This window comes from Macaca fascicularis, chromosome 10 (genome assembly GCF_037993035.2).
Source record: "Macaca fascicularis isolate 582-1 chromosome 10, T2T-MFA8v1.1".
In the NCBI taxonomy this organism is placed as follows: Eukaryota; Metazoa; Chordata; class Mammalia; order Primates; family Cercopithecidae; genus Macaca; species Macaca fascicularis.
Genome location: NC_088384.1, coordinates 29,068,638 through 29,086,126, shown reverse-complemented (window position 1 = coordinate 29,086,126; position 17,489 = coordinate 29,068,638). Strand labels below are relative to the sequence as shown.

Below are 17,489 nucleotides of genomic sequence, written 5' to 3'. Positions count from 1 at the left end.
GCTGAGATTACAGGCGTGAGCCACCGCGCCTGGCCAAGTTCTGGTTACTTTTGTTAGAGAATAGTATTTAGAAACCAAGATCCAGGCCAGTTGCAGTGGCTCATGCCTGTAATCACAGCACTTTGGGAGGCTGAGGTGGACAGATCATGAGGTCAAGAGATCCAGACCATCCTGGCTAACATGGTGAAACCCCGTCTCTACTAAAAATACAAAAATTAGCTGGGCATGGTGGTATGCACCTGTAGTCCTAGCTACTCCGGAGGCTGAGGCAGGAGAATTGCTTGAACCTGGGAGGCAGAGGTTGCAGTGAGCCAAGATCGTGTCACTGCACTCCAGCTTGGCAACAGAGTGAGACTCCATCTCAAAAAAAAAGAAAAAAAAGAAACCAAGATTCAGGTGCTAGATGTGCTCATTGCTACTGGGGTTTCACAGCCTTTAGTCCCTCTCTGGATAGAACTAGGGAAATTGTATGTATATGTACCAACCCATGTATATACACTATCTATCCTATCTGTCTGTCTGTCTGTCTACTTACCTACCTACCTATCTTGTCTATCTACCTATCCACCCGCCCACCCACCTACCTACTTGTCTACCTATCTTATTTATCTCTCTGTCTGTCTGCCTATCTATCAAGAACTGTAAGTTTGTACTGATACCTGACTCCAAGCCATCACCAATGGGTTCATTCTAGAATTTTCCCTTTCCTTACTTATAACTTCTTTCTTTTGGGGTTGAGAAACCTGGCTCTCATTATCTGCAGTATATTTATTTATTTGTTCAACCTTAATATACATATACAAAGTTACTTAAGCCAGTTCCTTTTTCCGTACTCCCTTCAGTTGGTCTGTCATGGTTTTGTAATGTAGTTAGATTAATTTGTCATAGTCCGCATTCTGTTCCCCTCCCCTCCTCCCCCTCCCTCCCCACTGTTCTGTTTTTTGTTTTTTTTTTTAATTTATATACAGTAAAATTTACACTCTCTGGTATACAGTTTTGTGGGTTTTGACAAACGCATAGCCATTTGTCTATCATCATAGTTACACAGTTCTGTACACAAGAGTTCCATCACCCCCAAAATTCCTCATGCTACCCCTTTGTAGTCAACCCCTACCATACACCCCATTCCCTAGCAACCACTGATATGTTTTTCATCCCTATAGTAGTGCCTTTTCTAGACTATCATATAAATCAAATCATACAGCATACAGCTTTTTTTTTTAAGTCTGGCTTCTCTCACTTGGCAGCATGTTTTTATTTTGCTGTTTTTGGGCAGAGTGTTTTATAAATATCAGATCTAGTTGGTTGTATTGTTCAAGTGTAGGTCTTCTATATTTACTCATTTCTGTCTGCTTGTTTCTAGGAATTACTGAGAGAATAGTCTTGAACTCTGAAAGTCTGGTTGTGGATTTCTATTTCTCCTTTTAGTTCTTTCAGTTTTTGCCTCATGTATCTTAAAGCTCTGTTGGTAGATGCATACCCATTTGGGAATGTGTTATGTCTTCTTAGAGAACTAGCCCCTTTATTTTTATGGTTTTTTTTTTTTTTTTAAATCTCTGATAATATCCCTTGTTCTGAAGTCTTTCTTTTCTGATATTGATATAGCTACTCCAACCTTCTGTTAGTGCTTGCATGATACATCTTTTTCTATCCTTTTAATTTAATTTAAATACATGTCTTTATATTTAAAGTAAGTTTCTTGTAGACAGTATATAGTTTAGTCTTTCTTCTTTATTCATTCTGACATTTTGTCTTTTAATTGGTGGATTTAGACTATTCTCAGTTAATATGATTATTGTTATGGTGAGATTAAAATCTACCACCTTGTCGTGTTTTGTATTTGACCCATCTGTTCTGTTTCTTTTTCCTGTTTCCGCCTTCTCTTGGGTCCATTGACCATTTGTTATTACTTTGTTTTATCTCTCCTATTGAGTTATTATTTGTATCCATTAAATTCTTTCAGTGGTTGCCTTAGGTTAAGATTTGTCAACCTTGCCCTTATTGGCATCCACATAACTGTCTGTTGTGGAGGATTGTTTTGTGCATTACAGGAAGTTTAGCAGTATCCCTGCTCTCTACCCACCAGAGTGCCAGTGTCACCCCCATCTCCCCAGTTATGACAACCAAAAATGCCTCTAATTTTTTATTGTCACAACTGGGGAAATGGGGGTGATACTCTAATAATCCCCTGGGGGGGCAAATTTGCCCACAGTTGAAAACCAGAGATACGGTTTTCACAGTTTTATTTGTCTAATTTTAGCAGAGAGATGGAAACTATAAGAGAAAATCAAGTAGGAAATCCTAGCCGATCTTGCATATTATCTGCCTTTTCCCTTAGAGACTTTGTTTCACTTAATATCATGTTTTCAAGGTTCATCCATTTTGTGGCATGAAACAGTTTCCTTTCTTTTTAAGGCTGAGGCTGGAAACTGACTCACACCTGTAATCCCAGCACTCAGGGAGGCCAAGGCAAGAAGATTGCTTGAGCTAAGAAGTTAAGACTAGCCTGAGCAACATAGTGAGACTTCATCTCTATAAAAATAAATAAATAAAATGATATATTAATCATAGTTATTTTAAATGCCCTATAGATCCAACATCTGTGCCATTTGGTTTTATTGATTACTTTGTGTCCTGGTGTAGTGAGCTGGGATGTGGGCTTTTTCTTGGCTTTTTGTATATTTTACAATTCTTTATTGAAAGCTAGACATCTTACATGGATAGTAGATTGATTTTATGCCTTGAAATGGACACCTCTTTTCTTCTACTTAGATCTTTAAATGTGAGAGTTTGAGTTAATCTGCTCAGGAGCTGGGCTGGGTTTGAGGTTTGTTGTTGCTGTGATTACCCTCAGTGCAGAACAGGCTTCCAGTTTCTCCAGTAATACTTTGTGTTTAGAGTGGGGAATAGTTTTCCAGAGGGCTTTTATTTTATTTTATTTTTTTTTTTTTGAGACGGAGTCTCGCTCTGTCGCCCAGGTGGAGTGCAGTGGCCGGATCTCAGCTCACTGCAAGCTCCGCCTCCCAGGTTTACGCCATTCTCCTGCCTCAGCCTCCCGAGTAGCCGGGACTACAGGCGGCCGCCACCTCGCCCGGCTAGTGTTTTGTATTTTTTTTAGTAGAGACAGGGTTTCACCGGGTTAGCCAGGATGGTCTCGATCTCCTGACCTCGTGATCCGCCCGTCTCGGCCTCCCAAAGTGCTGGGATTACAGGCTTGAGCCACCGCGCCCGGCCCAGAGGGCTTTTCTTAATGCCTATTCCAATTTCAGTTTTAGGCTGTCCTTTGCATTTCATCTCAGAACTCTCTTACAATGCTTTCCGCTGAGTTTTCCTATTTATTCGTTCACTGAGGGTGTATTTTCCTTTATAATATTGGTCATATTTGTAATAGCTGCTTTTAAGTTCTTTTCTGCTATTTCTAGGACATAAGCCATCTTCAGGTAGGTTTCCATTTCTTTTGAGTGTGGCTCATTTTCTTTTTTCTTTGTATGTCTAGTAATTTTGAGTTGTGTCTTGGGTGTAAGGATCACATATTGTAGAGGTTTTTTTGTTTGTTTTTTGTTTTTTTTGAGGCAGGGTCTCACTCTGTCACCCAGGTTGGAGTACAGTGGTGTGATCCTCACTCACTGCAGTGTCGACTTCCTGGACTCAAACCGTCCTCCCACGTCAGTTCCCCAAGTAGCTAGGGCTACAGATGTGCACCACCATGTCCGGCTAATGTTTTTGTAGAGATGGGGTCTTGCTCTGTTGCCCAGGCTGGTCTCAAACTCCTGGGCTCATGCTCCTCCTGCCTCAGCTTCCCAGAGTATTGGAATTACAGGTGAGAACCACTGCACCTGGCTGAGAGACTTGATTCTACTATATTTCTCTGCAGAATATTGGTTTTTGTTTTAGCAAGCAGTTAACTTGGCTCACCTCAGACTCCAAACTCCCTGCAACTGAAATACCTGTTCGATTATTTTGTGCGTAATTCAGCTCTTTGGAGCATGAGTACTTGTGGACTTCACAAGTCAGTGAAGGATTTGAACAGAGTTTATATACAAACTGTTGGCTCTGTTTTCGTGGCTCTCCCTTTCTGGTATTTTCCCCACACCCTCACTTTCCATCTGCTGTGGTTGTCCCAGGATATGTTGTCTAGTTCTTCAAGACAGTAAGACTGGGTTTTCTACCAAATTTTAGCTGGCCCACTTGGCTTCAATCAGCAAAAGCTACTATTTTAAAATCTGTTTGCCTATAAAGTTGATTTGGGAAACAATAAAGGGAAAACTACCTGTAACTATTTCTGCAATTAGAATTAACTAGCAGACCTAGTATGCTCATGTTACGTATTTGTCTAAAGTAATCAGAATGTATCTCTGTTTACGTTTATCCGTTTATCTGAGCCCTGGATCTGCTCCTCTTGGACTTTCTCAGATGCTGTTAACCTTATGCTCTTGATGGATTATTTCCTTCTCCTGTATCTTCAACTTTACCCTCTTTACCGGCTAGCTCCTTTCTGTCATTTAAAAATACATCTTTCCTTTGTTAAGAAAAAAAAAATCCTCCCTCTCTTGCCCACCAGCTGCTATACTTTCTTCCTTACTCTTGCTCAATTTATCTCCACATCTTCCCTGTCTCCCACTCCCTCCTCAGCACATTCTCATCTTATTTTTGTCCCCACCAGTGTATTGAATTAATTGCTGTGACCAAGATTACCAGTAACCTCCATGTCACCAAGTGCACTCCCACGCCATCACCTGTGTGCTTACAGTTTCCAAACAATATATTCACATCAGACTTCTCTTTTGCACTCTCTCTTACTGCCTGGTCCACATTTTTCCCTGGGTATCTCAAAGGGTTCTCAAATTAAGTGTATTCACGTCTCTTCCTTCCATAATCCTCCTCACCTGTCTTACCTCTATATGTGGTACCTCCTTCCTTTTTACCTTCATATCCATCTGTCGGCAAGTCTGTTGATTCCACTGCATCAAAGAGCCCTTGAATCTGTGTACGTCACATACTCACTGGTACCACCCAAGTCCAAGTCACCATCATCTCTTACTTGTACACTCTAACTCATTGTCCTGTATAAACTGTTACCCCTCTCCAATCTGCTGCAGCCAGAAAAATGCTAACGTGGTAAAACCTCCATTGGCTCCACTTTGCCAACTAGATAAAGTTCAAACACCTTACCCTGGAGTTTGCCTATGTGACTCACGCTTGCCTGAGCTGGCCCTCTGGCCTACCTTTGAAGGCTTACCTCACTCTGCTCTTCCCCTCCCTCTGAACATCACCACAGTGTCCTAGATTTCTTTGGGGGTATGCTAAGCACTCAGTTGGGAATACTCTTTTTCTTCTAAGCTCTCCTTTGCCTGCATAAAAACTATTAATTATCCTTCTAATCTCAACTTTGCTGTCATTTCCTCAGGAGACCTTTCCTGTTCTCCCCTTAAGACCAGGTCACGGTGCCCGCTATGTTCCCAGAACCCCTGGTACTTGTTTTTTTCTTAGCATCCCTCACTCGTAATGACTTTTTGAATGTTTGCTTCTACTCTAGACTCCAAGTTCCATGAAATCAAGTTTGCTGTCTCCTTTCTTTTTTTCTCTGACCTTTGCACCAAGGCAAGTGCCTGGCAAGTAGTGGACACCCAAATGATTTTTGTTTAATGAATGAATTAAGACAAGAATAGCTCCACATGGCAGTAGAATAGAATCTGTTACTGTAAATATAATATCTCCTGCCTGCTACACTCAATTGTAATACACTAATCTTATTTCCTGAAGAGAGATAAACCGACAGTTTGACATGAACATGGAAGCCAGCCTACTTAGTAGAGTAGTAAATGAACCTGTGTTTTTACTGTGACAAATGCCTCTGGGTAGATTTGATTCTCACAGTGGAAATACTTCATGAAATGGCAGCAGTCTGGATTGTGGCTGTTAAAATTTAACACAAATAATTTTTAAAAGAATAACCTGTTTGGGTTCTCAGTGCATTTTTGTGTATTTTCAAAAAGTAAGTGCAGGGCTGTGACCGAGACAGTCTGTCAAATTGAGGCAGACTTGGATCCTTAACCATGCAGTAAGAAACAGACTCAGCCAGCATTGGGCACATGTATCAGCAATACATTTCATGAACTTTTTTTTTGCAATTGTGCCTATAGTGTGCATTGTAAAAACTTAGACACGTTTTCATGTAGAGAATGACCAAGGCTTATGCCTGTGTCTGTAACAAGCACCTTGTTTTGATTTATTTGTCTTTTCAACCTTCATTTTCACTTTCTTAACTTGCTCTGTTTTTCTTTGGGAGACTAAAATTTTTAGGGAAATAACCACCATTTCAAAATTGTAGAATGGAAAATTTGATTAAATGTAAATTGATTTTTGTTTTCTACTATTTCCATGTTCTTTTGACTTTGTTTTGTCTGTCAGATTTTGTGCATAATATACTCTTCCTGTATGGATAAATGCCAACTGCCAACAGAGTTCAGAATTCTGATTGATGCTTGCTTATGGGCTCTTTGCACAGAGATGATGTTTGTTCAAGATAAGAACACTGTAGGGACTCTTAAGCTATATACATCCCATCTTTGTTAAGCTCATCCTTCCACTCCCCTAGGCCTCCAAAGTAGTAAATAATTATAACCAAATGTTCCTCATACCCTTAGAAAATAAATTTTAGCTGGGCTTGGTGGCTCATGCCTATAATCCCAGCACTTTGGGAGGCCAAGATTGGAGGATTGCTTTAGCTCAGTAGTTCAAGATTAGCCTGGGCAAGATAGTGAGACCTCATCTCTGCAAAAAATTAGCCAATGGTGCATACCTATAGTCCCAGCCCCTCAAGAGGCTGAGGTGGGAGGATCACTTGAGCCTGAGAAGTCAAGGTGGCAGTAGCCAGGATCATGCCACTGCACTCTAGCGTGGGCAACAGAGCATGGTCCTGTCTTAAAAAAAGAAAGAAAAAAAAAATGAGGCTGGGTGCAGTGACTCACTCCTATAATCCCAGCACTTTGGCCAACATGGCAAAACCCTGTCTCTACTGAAAATACAAAAATAACCCTGGTGTGGTGGCAGGCGCCTGTAATCCCTGCTACTCAGGAGGCTGAGGTGGGAAAATCACTTGAATGCAGGATGCTCAAGAGTTTGAGACCAGCCTGGGCAACATGGTGAAACCTCGTCTCTACAAAAAGTACAAAAATCAGTCAGGTGTGGTGACTCACACCTGTAGTCCCAGCCAGTTGGGAGGCTGAGGCAGGAGGATCACTTGAGCCTGGGAGGCAGAGGTTGCAGCGAACCAAGATTGCGCCACTGCACTTCAGCCTGGACAATAGAGGGAAACCCTGTTCCCCCCCCACCAGCCCCCCAAAAAAACAAAAAACAAAAAATGAGAGAGTGAGAAGAAGAGGAAGGAGGAGGAGAAGGAGGAAGAAAAAGAAGAGAAAAGAAATTTTGGAGTGAAGAATATGTGTTATCCTTAAGAGACAGCATGATATGCCATTACCTTTGACATCATTATATTTTTAGGAGGGATCATGTTTAAATTGTCAGTTCTTAAAAGGGATTGGTGGACATTCTTGGCTGAGAGTCTTCATTACATACAAGGTTTGGTGTTTTCTCTTAGCCCAGTCACACACCAGACCCTAACCAGAAAGAACAATTCTGATTGTCCTTGTGACTGCCTCCCTGTGTCCTGGTCTGAAGAGTCTTGTCAGGTTGTAGCCCTAGGTAAGAAGTGTGCAGGAAGAGAGTCAGCAGGGCAACTCCGGTCTGTGTTTGGCGGATGCTGGCAGGGAAGCAGGTCTCAGGGAGGTGATGTTCAACTGAGACCTGAAGGGTGATCAGGTTAGCCAGGATTAGGAGGGAACAGAGGAGGAGGCGAGGGGACAGCTGGTGCCAATGCTCAAGGTACTAAAGGAACTCCCAAGACAGCTTGTATTTAGAGAACAAGGGAGGAGTAGAACAAGGTGAAGCTGCAAATGGAGATGGTCGAAGCAGTATCTGATTGTGTCCTTCCCTGAAGGCTCAGAAATGTTTGACGCTTCCTTGTTGCCCTCAGACTAAAGTCCACATGTCAGGTAATGAAGGTTTTCCTTAATCAGCCTCATCCTCCTTTAAAGCCCCTTTCCGTGCTGTCCTATTTATTTTCCACATACCCCATGTTTTAGCCATACTTGCCTTTATTCTCTAACTTGAATGTCTTTGTACCTTTCTCTGACTGTTGTCGGCTAAAATATAGTTCCCCACCTCTTTTCAGTAAGGCCCAGCTTAATGTCATTGGTTTTTTTGAAGCGCCTTCCCTGCTGCCTGAAATCAAAGAGAATGTCTTCTCCTCTGTGGTTTGATAATACTTTTGTCATTTCTGTTACTCTGATTATCCCATCCTGACTTGTCTGTGGTTGTATATATTAATATGTATAGCTTCCACACTAACTGTAGGCACGTGAAGGCAAAGCTTTTATTTAGTTTGTAGCTTAGACCTAGTTGCAGTTGAGGATCTTTGAATTTTGGTGGAATTGCATCAAACAGGTAAGTGGCAGCCCGGAATTTAGAAGTATTCATCTGTGTGGGGCGTCTCATTCCTAGAGATAAAACATTGAATGGGATGTTCTACTGTGTTCTGTGTATACACGAGTTGTTTTGGATAAACAGACTATGGGAAATTGTTGAAGTTCCCTGGATTGAGAAGAAGGATGAGCTTCAAGGTTGAAAGAAGTGAAACTCACCTTCTTTGTACCTTTATTACTTTAAAGTTCAGCATCAGATGTCTTTATTGGGATCCTTTCTACTTTGTACAGAGCATCTGTTAAGAACATCTTCAACCAGCCGGCCTGCTTCCCTCCCAAGAGTGCCTGCGATGGAAAGTGCCAAGACCCTCTCAGGTGATGACTTTGATCTGTATTTTTTATTTTTATTTTTTGTTTTTTAGAGACAGGATCTCAGTATGTTGCCCAGGCTGGTCTCAAACTCCTGGCCACAAGCTATCCTCTCACCTTGGCCTCCCAAGGTGCTAGGATTACAGTTGTGAGCCACTGTGCCCAGCCTAGCTAGGCTTTAAATCAGTGGGAGGTCCTGTGCTCAGCTAAAATTACCGTCCAAAGGCATTTTTCTGTGTGTGTGTTCTTCAGATTCTTTCTCAGTCTGTTTCCTCTATTTGTATAAAGTTATGAGAGGTTTTCTCATCCAGTTTCCTAGCACACCACTTAAAAGAAACTACTGATTTAAGGACTATAAAGAACGGATTGAACGAAAAAGAAAACATAATTATAAAATTATGCCAGAAATATATAAGCATGTCATTTGAAGATCATATAATAGGAGAAAATATTTGTGCCCTTTGGATCTAAAGGGCATTGCTTTACTAATGCAGAGTTACATTCTGCTTGTGGTTATCCTAAAATCATTGAGAAAATTTTAGCCAATAAAGCGGGGGTTGGGGGTGGGGGCAGCAGTTCTCAGTAATCAGGAAAAAACAATTACTGACAGGTAACATTGATTGCATTAAATCTGCCCAGGAATGATAGAGTCAATGGCTCCTGCAGATCTACCTTCTTCTGAGGTGAGAAAGAATCTGAGGTCAGGAACTTTGTCAACTATGTAACTTGTCACTGTGCTCAGCCCTGCGTTCTGAGCACCTGGCAATACTCAATGCTGCCTTTAGAAAGCTGCTGTTGTGGATCTGATACCAATGGCTGAAGTGCCTGCTCCCACTCAACGGTTCTCAGAACATTTTGTAATTCTAATAAGGTAGTACAATGTCTTACTATGCCAGACTTCAGTATAGGACTTTTCCAAAAGATTGTTGCTATTTCCCAACAGTTGACTTGATACATTTTGGTTTTCTGTCTTATTGATTTAGTTTTTTAAAATGTGCCCTGAGGCCAGTTATGGTGGCTCATGCCTGTAATCCCAGCACTTTGGGAGGCCTAGGTGGGCGGATCACCTGAGGTCAGGAGTTCGAGACCAGTCTGGCCAACATGGCAAAAACCTGTCTCTACTGAAAATACAAAAATAAGCCTGGCGTGGTGGCAGGCGCCTGTAATTCCAGCTACTCAGGAGGCTGAGGCAGGAGAATCGCTTGAACCCAGGAGGCAGAAGTTGCAGTAAGCCGAGATGCGCCACTGCACTCCAGCCTAAGTAACAGAGTGAGACTCCCTCTCAAAAAAAAAAAAAAAAAAAAGTACCCTGAACTAGCATTACATGTAGCCCTATAATAAAGCATGCGTTTCCTTTCTGTCCCTTTAACAGTGTTTTTGGCTGAATTTAGAAGGTTTGTGTTGTGTGTGTTGGGCAGGGCTGAGTAGTTACAAGTCTGGTTATAATTCACCTTTGGTTTTTAGTTGTATTTGTAATTAAATAGCTGTTTATGTAGTACTCACTATGTACTTGGTAGGTACTGTGAGGGGTATAGAGATGGAAAAGGCACACTCCTTGTCTATAAGGAATATGGAGTTCAGTGCATATTTCAACTATGCCTTTTCACAGTTGTTTTTTGTTTGTTTTTTGTTTTTGAGACGGAGTCTCTCTCCTTCTCCCAGGCTGGAGTGCAGAGTGGCGCAGTCTTGGCTTACTGCAACCTCCACCACCCCGGTTTAAGCAATTCTCCTGCCCCATCCTCCCATGTAGCTGGGATTACAGGCATGCGCCACCATGCCTGGCTGTTTTTTGTATTTTTAGTAGAGACAGAGTTTCACCATGTTAACAGGCCAGGCTGGTCTGGAACTCCTGACCTCAAGTGATCTGCCTACCTCGACCTCCCAAAGCTCTGGGATTATAGGCGTGAGCCACTGCGGCTGGCCTCACAGATTTTTTAATGGAAAAATAAGAAATACTTTCCCGTTATCAGTATTAGTTTTTCCTCCCGTATGGTAATATCTGTTGTTTTTGGAATCTTCAGAAAAAAAAAAAATCTCAAGAACTCAGTCTAAAATGGTTTTGCTATAAAGTGCATTATGACTGTTTCTCACAGTGTCCCGACGAAGTAGTGAAGAAATGAAACGGGACATTTCTGCACAGGAGGGAGCGTCGCCAGCCTCTCTGATGGCTATGGGAACCACGTCTCCACAGCTTTCCTTATCCTCTTCTCCAACGGCATCTGTAACTCCCACCACCCGAAGCCGAATAAGGTAGAGAACAGTAAATATTCATGCATTTCATGTGTACCTCTCCTGGCCTTTTGACAGTAAATGATCAAGTTGTAAAATGATGGCATTTGAGCACTGTGATTTTTCTTTTTCTGTGTGTTGTTTGCTAATCTTTCTTCTGTCCAGAATTGGGTAAATGGAATAGAAGACACTGACAAAGTAAAAGTGATAGCTGTATCTTTTTTTTTTTTTTTTTTTTTAATTAGAGAATGGTTGCTTGCAAAAGGAAGTATTATGAAATTTAAATACTGAGGAATGGGTGGAGTGTTAGGGAAGGCATCCCAGAAGGTTAGAATTTGAGTGGGGCCTTGAAGGTTGTAGACAGGGAGGGTGGGGGGCATTGTTGGCAAAGTACAGTAACTTGAGGGAATGTACGAAAGGGATGAATAAGTGAGGAGTATGGAGGGGGATGCTGTAGGTAGGTGGTTCTATAAATTCAGTAGAGTGATACAGAAGGCCAGAGGAAGGTATACCTACCATATCAGGGAACAGTAGAAGAAGATTGACTAGGCAGGGGATGGCAAAGTGATGGAACTTTTTTAAAGTCAAATTGAGTCACTTTGACGTAATAGAAGCTGTAAAGTGATGTAAATAAATTATCATGTCTGGATCAGTGTGATAACAGTGGAAAAGAAGTGAAGAGAGGTTGGACCCGGGAGATTTCTCATAAAGAAAAATGATTTCAGCAACAGATCTTTATAAAAGGAATGCAAGAATGGATGATATCAAAGATGGCTGTGTTTGTTTACACTGGGAGTCTGGGAACGTGGTGCTACATTAATAATTGATAAAAAGTACCTGAAAATCTAAGTATATTTTATTCATAGTTCTCTTAGGACTAAGAGGTATTAAGAACTTAGGGGGAAATACAGATGTCAGAAATTTAGCACACATTGTTTATAGGGATGAAGAAAACTGTTGACAAACATTAAGAAGAATGAAAGGAAGCGGCCGGGTGTGGTGGCCCATGCCTGTAATCCCAGCACTCTGGGAGGCCCAGGTGAGCAGATCACTTGAGGTCAGCAGTTCAAGACCAGCCTGACCAACATGGTGAAAGCTCATCTGTACTAAAAATACAAAAATTAGCCTGATCTGGTTTTGTGTACCTGTAGTCCCAGCTATTTGGGAGGCTGAGGCACTAGAATTGCTTGAACCTGGGAGCCAGAGGTTGTAGTGAGCGAGATCGCGCCACTGCACTCCAGCCTGAGCTTCAGAGTGAGACTCTGTCTTAAAAAAAGAGTCTTGGCCAGGCCAGGCTCATGCCTGTAATCCCAGCACTTTGGGAGGGTGAGGCGGGCGGATCATGAGGTCAAGAGATTGAGACCATCCTAGCCAACATGGTGAAACCCCGTCTCTACTAAAAATACAAAAAAATATTAGCCGGGCGCGGTGGCGGGCGTCTGTAGTCCCAGCTATTCGGGAGGCTGAGGCACGAGAATGACATGAAACCAGGAGGCAGAGCTTGCAGTGAGCCGAGGTTGCACCACTGCACTCCAGCCTGGGTGACAGAGTAAGACTCCGTCTCAAAAAAAAAATTTTTTTAAAGTCTTAAAAAAAGTGAGTTTTATGTAGAGCCATGACAAGTTTTTGTTTTTTGTTTTTGATGTCCCTTTTTTGCATCCATTCACATAACTGTGTCATTCTCTTTCCCTGTGTTTAGTGATAGTATAACAAACCTCTTGGAATCCTTTAAAGCAGGCTTCTCCAACCCGCAGCCCAGGACAGCTTTGAATGTGACCCAACACAAATTTGTAAACTTTCTGAAAATATTATGAGATTTTTTCTTTTTTGCTTTTTTTTTTTTTTTTTTTTTTTTTTTTTTAGCTTATCAGCTATTGTTCGTGTCACTGTGCGTAGCCCAAGACAATTCTTCTACTTCCATTGTGGCCCAGGGAAGCCAAAAGATTGGACGTCCCTGCTTTATTTAAAGCAAAGCAGGAATGTTACAGGTTGGCACACAAAAATGTGTATTTCCTTCAAGGAGGCAGTCTGACTGCACGTAGAAAAGTAGCATTTTTCCTTTTGGTTCTTAGATAAATAAAAATTGTTACTATTTCAAGGCTCCTCTCAATTAGAAAAGCTTCTGTTGTAAATGTGTCCTCTTTGATTTCCTAGCATACTTTGGAGGGTGAATGCTAACAGAATAAATATACTGAGGAATACTAAGCTGCTTATAACATATGAACCTTTAGGATATTTATTGGGCTGCTAAGTTCACAGAACATGGGACTAGAGTCTCCACTTTGCTATAATCACTGAAAAATAGGCCAATCTTTTAAGCACAGGCTGCTAGTCAAGCTGAGGTTATATTACGCAGCACTCTCTTTCTCTGGGTATTCCTTGGTGTTCTGTTCCACTTCCAAACTGTGACCAAAAGGGAAGATACGATGCAGAATGAGTAGAATTGTAAGTCTCCCCTGCCCCTTCACCAGGGGTGACTGCAAAACCTTTTTTGATTAAAGGTCTGGCCTAAGGCAGGATATTTATTTTGACTACAAGGCAGTTGACAATGCCGTAAAGTACCCTACATAGATTTTTTTTTTTTTAATGAATCATATGTATAGCCACAGAATTTTAACCCCCCAAACTTCTACAGTGTTTTTACTTACTATCATGTAGTAAACTCTGAAGTTCCTTGAGGGGATAGGGCCCCTGTGTTGTTCACCTTCAATTGCCTACTGCTTGCACATTGCCTGGCACAATGGTGCTCCATAAGGAGATGTTGAATAAGTGAGTTTACAGAGAAATTCAATTTTTGAGCAAGGCAAAATTTTAACTGCCTAAAATCAAAAAACAGTGTACAACATAGCACTAAATACATCTGAGACATTTCATGGAAGTTATAAATATTGTCCATGTTTATTGCCATTTTTTGTCTGTTTGCTTCACCCATTGTAGACCCCTTGAAGGCAAGAACTGTTATGCCTTAGAATCCTGCACGTTGCATAACCTTACCCTGTATATTTTACAATAAGTAATTTTTAAAATGATGAGATGATAAAGGACATAAATGGTTATTTTATTATTTTTTGAGACAGTGTCACTCTTGTTGCCCAGGCTGGAGTGCAATGGCATAATCTCAGCTCACTGCAACCTACATCTCAAGGTTTCAAGTGATTCTCCTGCCTCACCCTCCCAAGTAGCTGGGATTGCAGACACCCGCCACCATGCCCAGCCAATTTTTATATTTTTATTAGAGATGGGGTTTCACGGCCGGGAGCGGTGGCTCACGCCTGTAATCCCAGCACTTTGGGAGGCCGAGGCGGGCGGATCACAAGGTCAGGAGATCGAGACCACGGTGAAACCCCGTCTCTACTAAAAATACAAAAAATTAGCCGGGCACGGTGGCGGGCGCCTGTAGTCCCAGCTACTCAGGAGGCTGAGGCAGGAGAATGGCGTAAACCCAGGAGGCGGAGCTTGCAGTGAGCCGAGATCGCGCCACTGCACTCCAGCCTGGGTGACAGAGCGAGACTCCGTCTCAAAAAAAAAAAACAAAACAAAACAAAAAAAAGAGATGGGGTTTCACCATGTTGGCTAGGCTGATCTCGAACTCCTGACCTCAGGTGATCTCTCTGCCTCAGGCTCCCAAAGTGCTGGGATTATAGGCGTGAGCCACAGTGCCCGGCGCATTTTATTAATTTTAAATGCACTTTGTACTGTCTTTGCCACTTTCTATGTGGGTGATGATTATAGAGTCCCTTTCTTCAGTTAGCAGAGAATTCTGACAATAGTGCATCTATGGGGCCATAAACTAAAAATCAAATGTATGAAAAAACATATCTTGCCTTTGTATTGCCTTACCATGTACATTTCTCCTGTTTAAAAATGCAAACTAAGACTTTCTCTTATTGTGGTGCCCAAACAAAAAATATTTCAACTTTGGGTTACTTGTTTTCAGAGAAGAAAGGAAAGACCCTCTCTCAGCATTGGCCAGAGAATATGGAGGATCAAAGAGGAACGCCTTGCTGAAGTGGTGTCAGAAGAAAACAGAAGGCTATCAGGTAATCATATGATTCTTTTGTCCCATGTGAGACAAATCAACTGCTGGAGTGTCGTAGCTTACTACCTGTCACACATTAGAAATGGTAAGTCCTGACCAGGCATGGTGGATCACACCTATAATCCTAACACATTAGGAGGCTGAGGCGGGTGGATCCATTGTGCCCAGGGGTTCAAGCCTGGGCAACATGGCATAACGCTGTCTCTACAAAAATAAAAATAATAATTAGCTGGCATGGTGTTGTATGCCTGGAGTCCCAGCTACTTGAGAGGCTGAGGTGGGAGGATCACTTGAGCCTGGGAGGCAGAGGCTGCTGTGAGCCGATCAAGAAGAAATGATGAGTCCTATACAAAATGTTAGGAACACATTCTCAAAGTCCAGCCGTAACTTGACTATCACTTGGATGAAGTAAGTTTGTTACCTTTCCACAGCACCCAGTACTTCCAGTATTACGCATCTGTTGTAGCACTTTCTTATTTAAGTCTAGGTTAAATACTTTTTTTAAGTTACATTAAATATAACTTTGGAGAGTGAACTCTAATTCTCCATACAAAGGAGAAACCTGTAGAATTCATCCATTCTGCTAAAAAATACAATTTTGATTTCTAGTGTCCTCACATACAATATTAGTTACAGAGATTCTCCCCAGCTTGCAGCTGATGCTCTTGATTGCATTTCATACTTTGGCACAAATGCACAGAAGTACAACACAAAAAGGGAATGGAGTTCTGTGTTCCTGATCTCTTCACATCAGACCTCATCTCACCAAAATGGCATAAACGGTGTAGCTACAACATTTGTATACAAATTTCATGCAAAAGAGGTAATAACATAGTAGAGGAACAGATTAATTAAGAAGATCTGCCATTAACAGGTCCCTTTTGGGTGAATTTGTACATTACTTTAAGTGATGATCCTCAACTCATTTAAGATTAAAGAGCCAAGCATATTGCAGTGGACGTACAGAAAAGTCATGATAATCATTGAGGATTTACTAAGACTCTCCATGTCTCAGCTTCAAGCCAGTGGCAAGTAAAAAAGAGAAGAGAAAATAATTTTTAAAAAAAGAATCTCCATGCCAGTTTCCGCTGGCTAACAAAGGAGATAAGTGGTGTTGGCAAAGATGCGGAGAAATGGGTAGGCTTATGCCTTGTTGGAGGGGACCTATAAAATGTTGTAACTGCTGTGGAAAATAGTATGGCAATTCCTCAAAAAAGTAAACAATTACCCTATGATCTGGCAATTCCACTTCTGGGTGTACACCCAAAAGAATTGAAAGCAGAGATTTGGAGAAATATTTTAGGCACACCCATTTTTGTGGCAGTGTTATTCACAGTAGCCAAAAAGTGGAAGCAACCCAAGTGTCCGTCAATAGATGAATGGATCAACAACCTGTGTTATATGATAGAATGGAATACCATTCTTCCTTAAAGAGGAAGGACATTCTTACACATGCTACAACAAGATGCACATTGAAGACATTGTGCTAAATGAAACAAGCCATATACAAAAGGACTACTACTACATTATTCCAATTATATGGAATACCTAGAGTTAGTAATATTTATAGAGACAAAAAGTAGAATGATGGTTGCCAGGGGCTGGGGGAGGGAAAAAAGAAAGGGGGTGGTACACAGTTTAGTTTTACAAAATGAAAAAAGTACCGGAGATGGATGGTGGTGATGGTAGCACAATCATATGAATATACTTAATGCCACTGAACCGTATACTTAAAGATGGTTAAAATGATTTATGTTTATTTACCACAATAATAAAACTCTGTTGCAAAAAGGAAAAAAAGAAATGATTGCGATAAGACCAGATAGATAACCAGCAAGGGAATAGAAGACTTGAATAGTACTGTGTACTAAGCAGACCTAAAGACATTATACAACACTGCACCCAATAATAGTAGAATACACATTCTTCTCTCAGGTGCACATGGAAGATTGCAGGTTAGGCCGTGTGTTAGGTTATAAAACTAGTCTCATTAAATTTAAAAAGACTGAAATCAGCCAGATGCGGTGGCTCGTGCCTGTAGTCCCAGTATTTTGGGAGACCAAGGTGAGAGGATCACTTGAGCCCAGTAGTTTGAGACCAGCCTGAGCAGCCTTGGGAGGCCCTATCTCTACAAAGATCAAAATGAAATAAATAAAAAGATTGAAAGCATGTAAATATTCTTCATTTTTTTCTGATCACAATGAAAGATTAGAAATTAATAGCTGAAGGAAAATTGGAAAATAAGTGAAAATTAAAGCACACACTTTAAATAACCAATGGGTCAAAAAATTAATCACAGGGGAAATTAGAAAATACTCTGAGAACAAAAATGAACACAGCATACCAAAATTTATGGGAGGCAGTGAAAG

At 41.3% G+C, this 17,489-nt stretch overlaps 1 protein-coding gene across 14 annotated transcripts in view; it reads left to right on the top strand.

The window, feature by feature from the left end:
- Positions 1–17,489, top strand: part of SPECC1L (sperm antigen with calponin homology and coiled-coil domains 1 like) — a 147,439-nt gene that overhangs the window by 86,372 nt on the left and 43,578 nt on the right. For all 14 annotated transcript variants that reach the window (XR_012418956.1, XR_012418958.1, XR_012418955.1 and 11 more), the window contains 3 exons: positions 8,775–8,858; positions 10,946–11,102; positions 15,019–15,121. Coding sequence is in view for 11 of the 14 variants with exons in the window: in XM_065522425.2 (XP_065378497.1) it covers positions 8,775–8,858; positions 10,946–11,102; positions 15,019–15,121 (344 nt within the window). In the remaining 3 variants the exon portion in view is untranslated. The remainder of the gene's footprint in view (positions 1–8,774; positions 8,859–10,945; positions 11,103–15,018; positions 15,122–17,489) is intronic.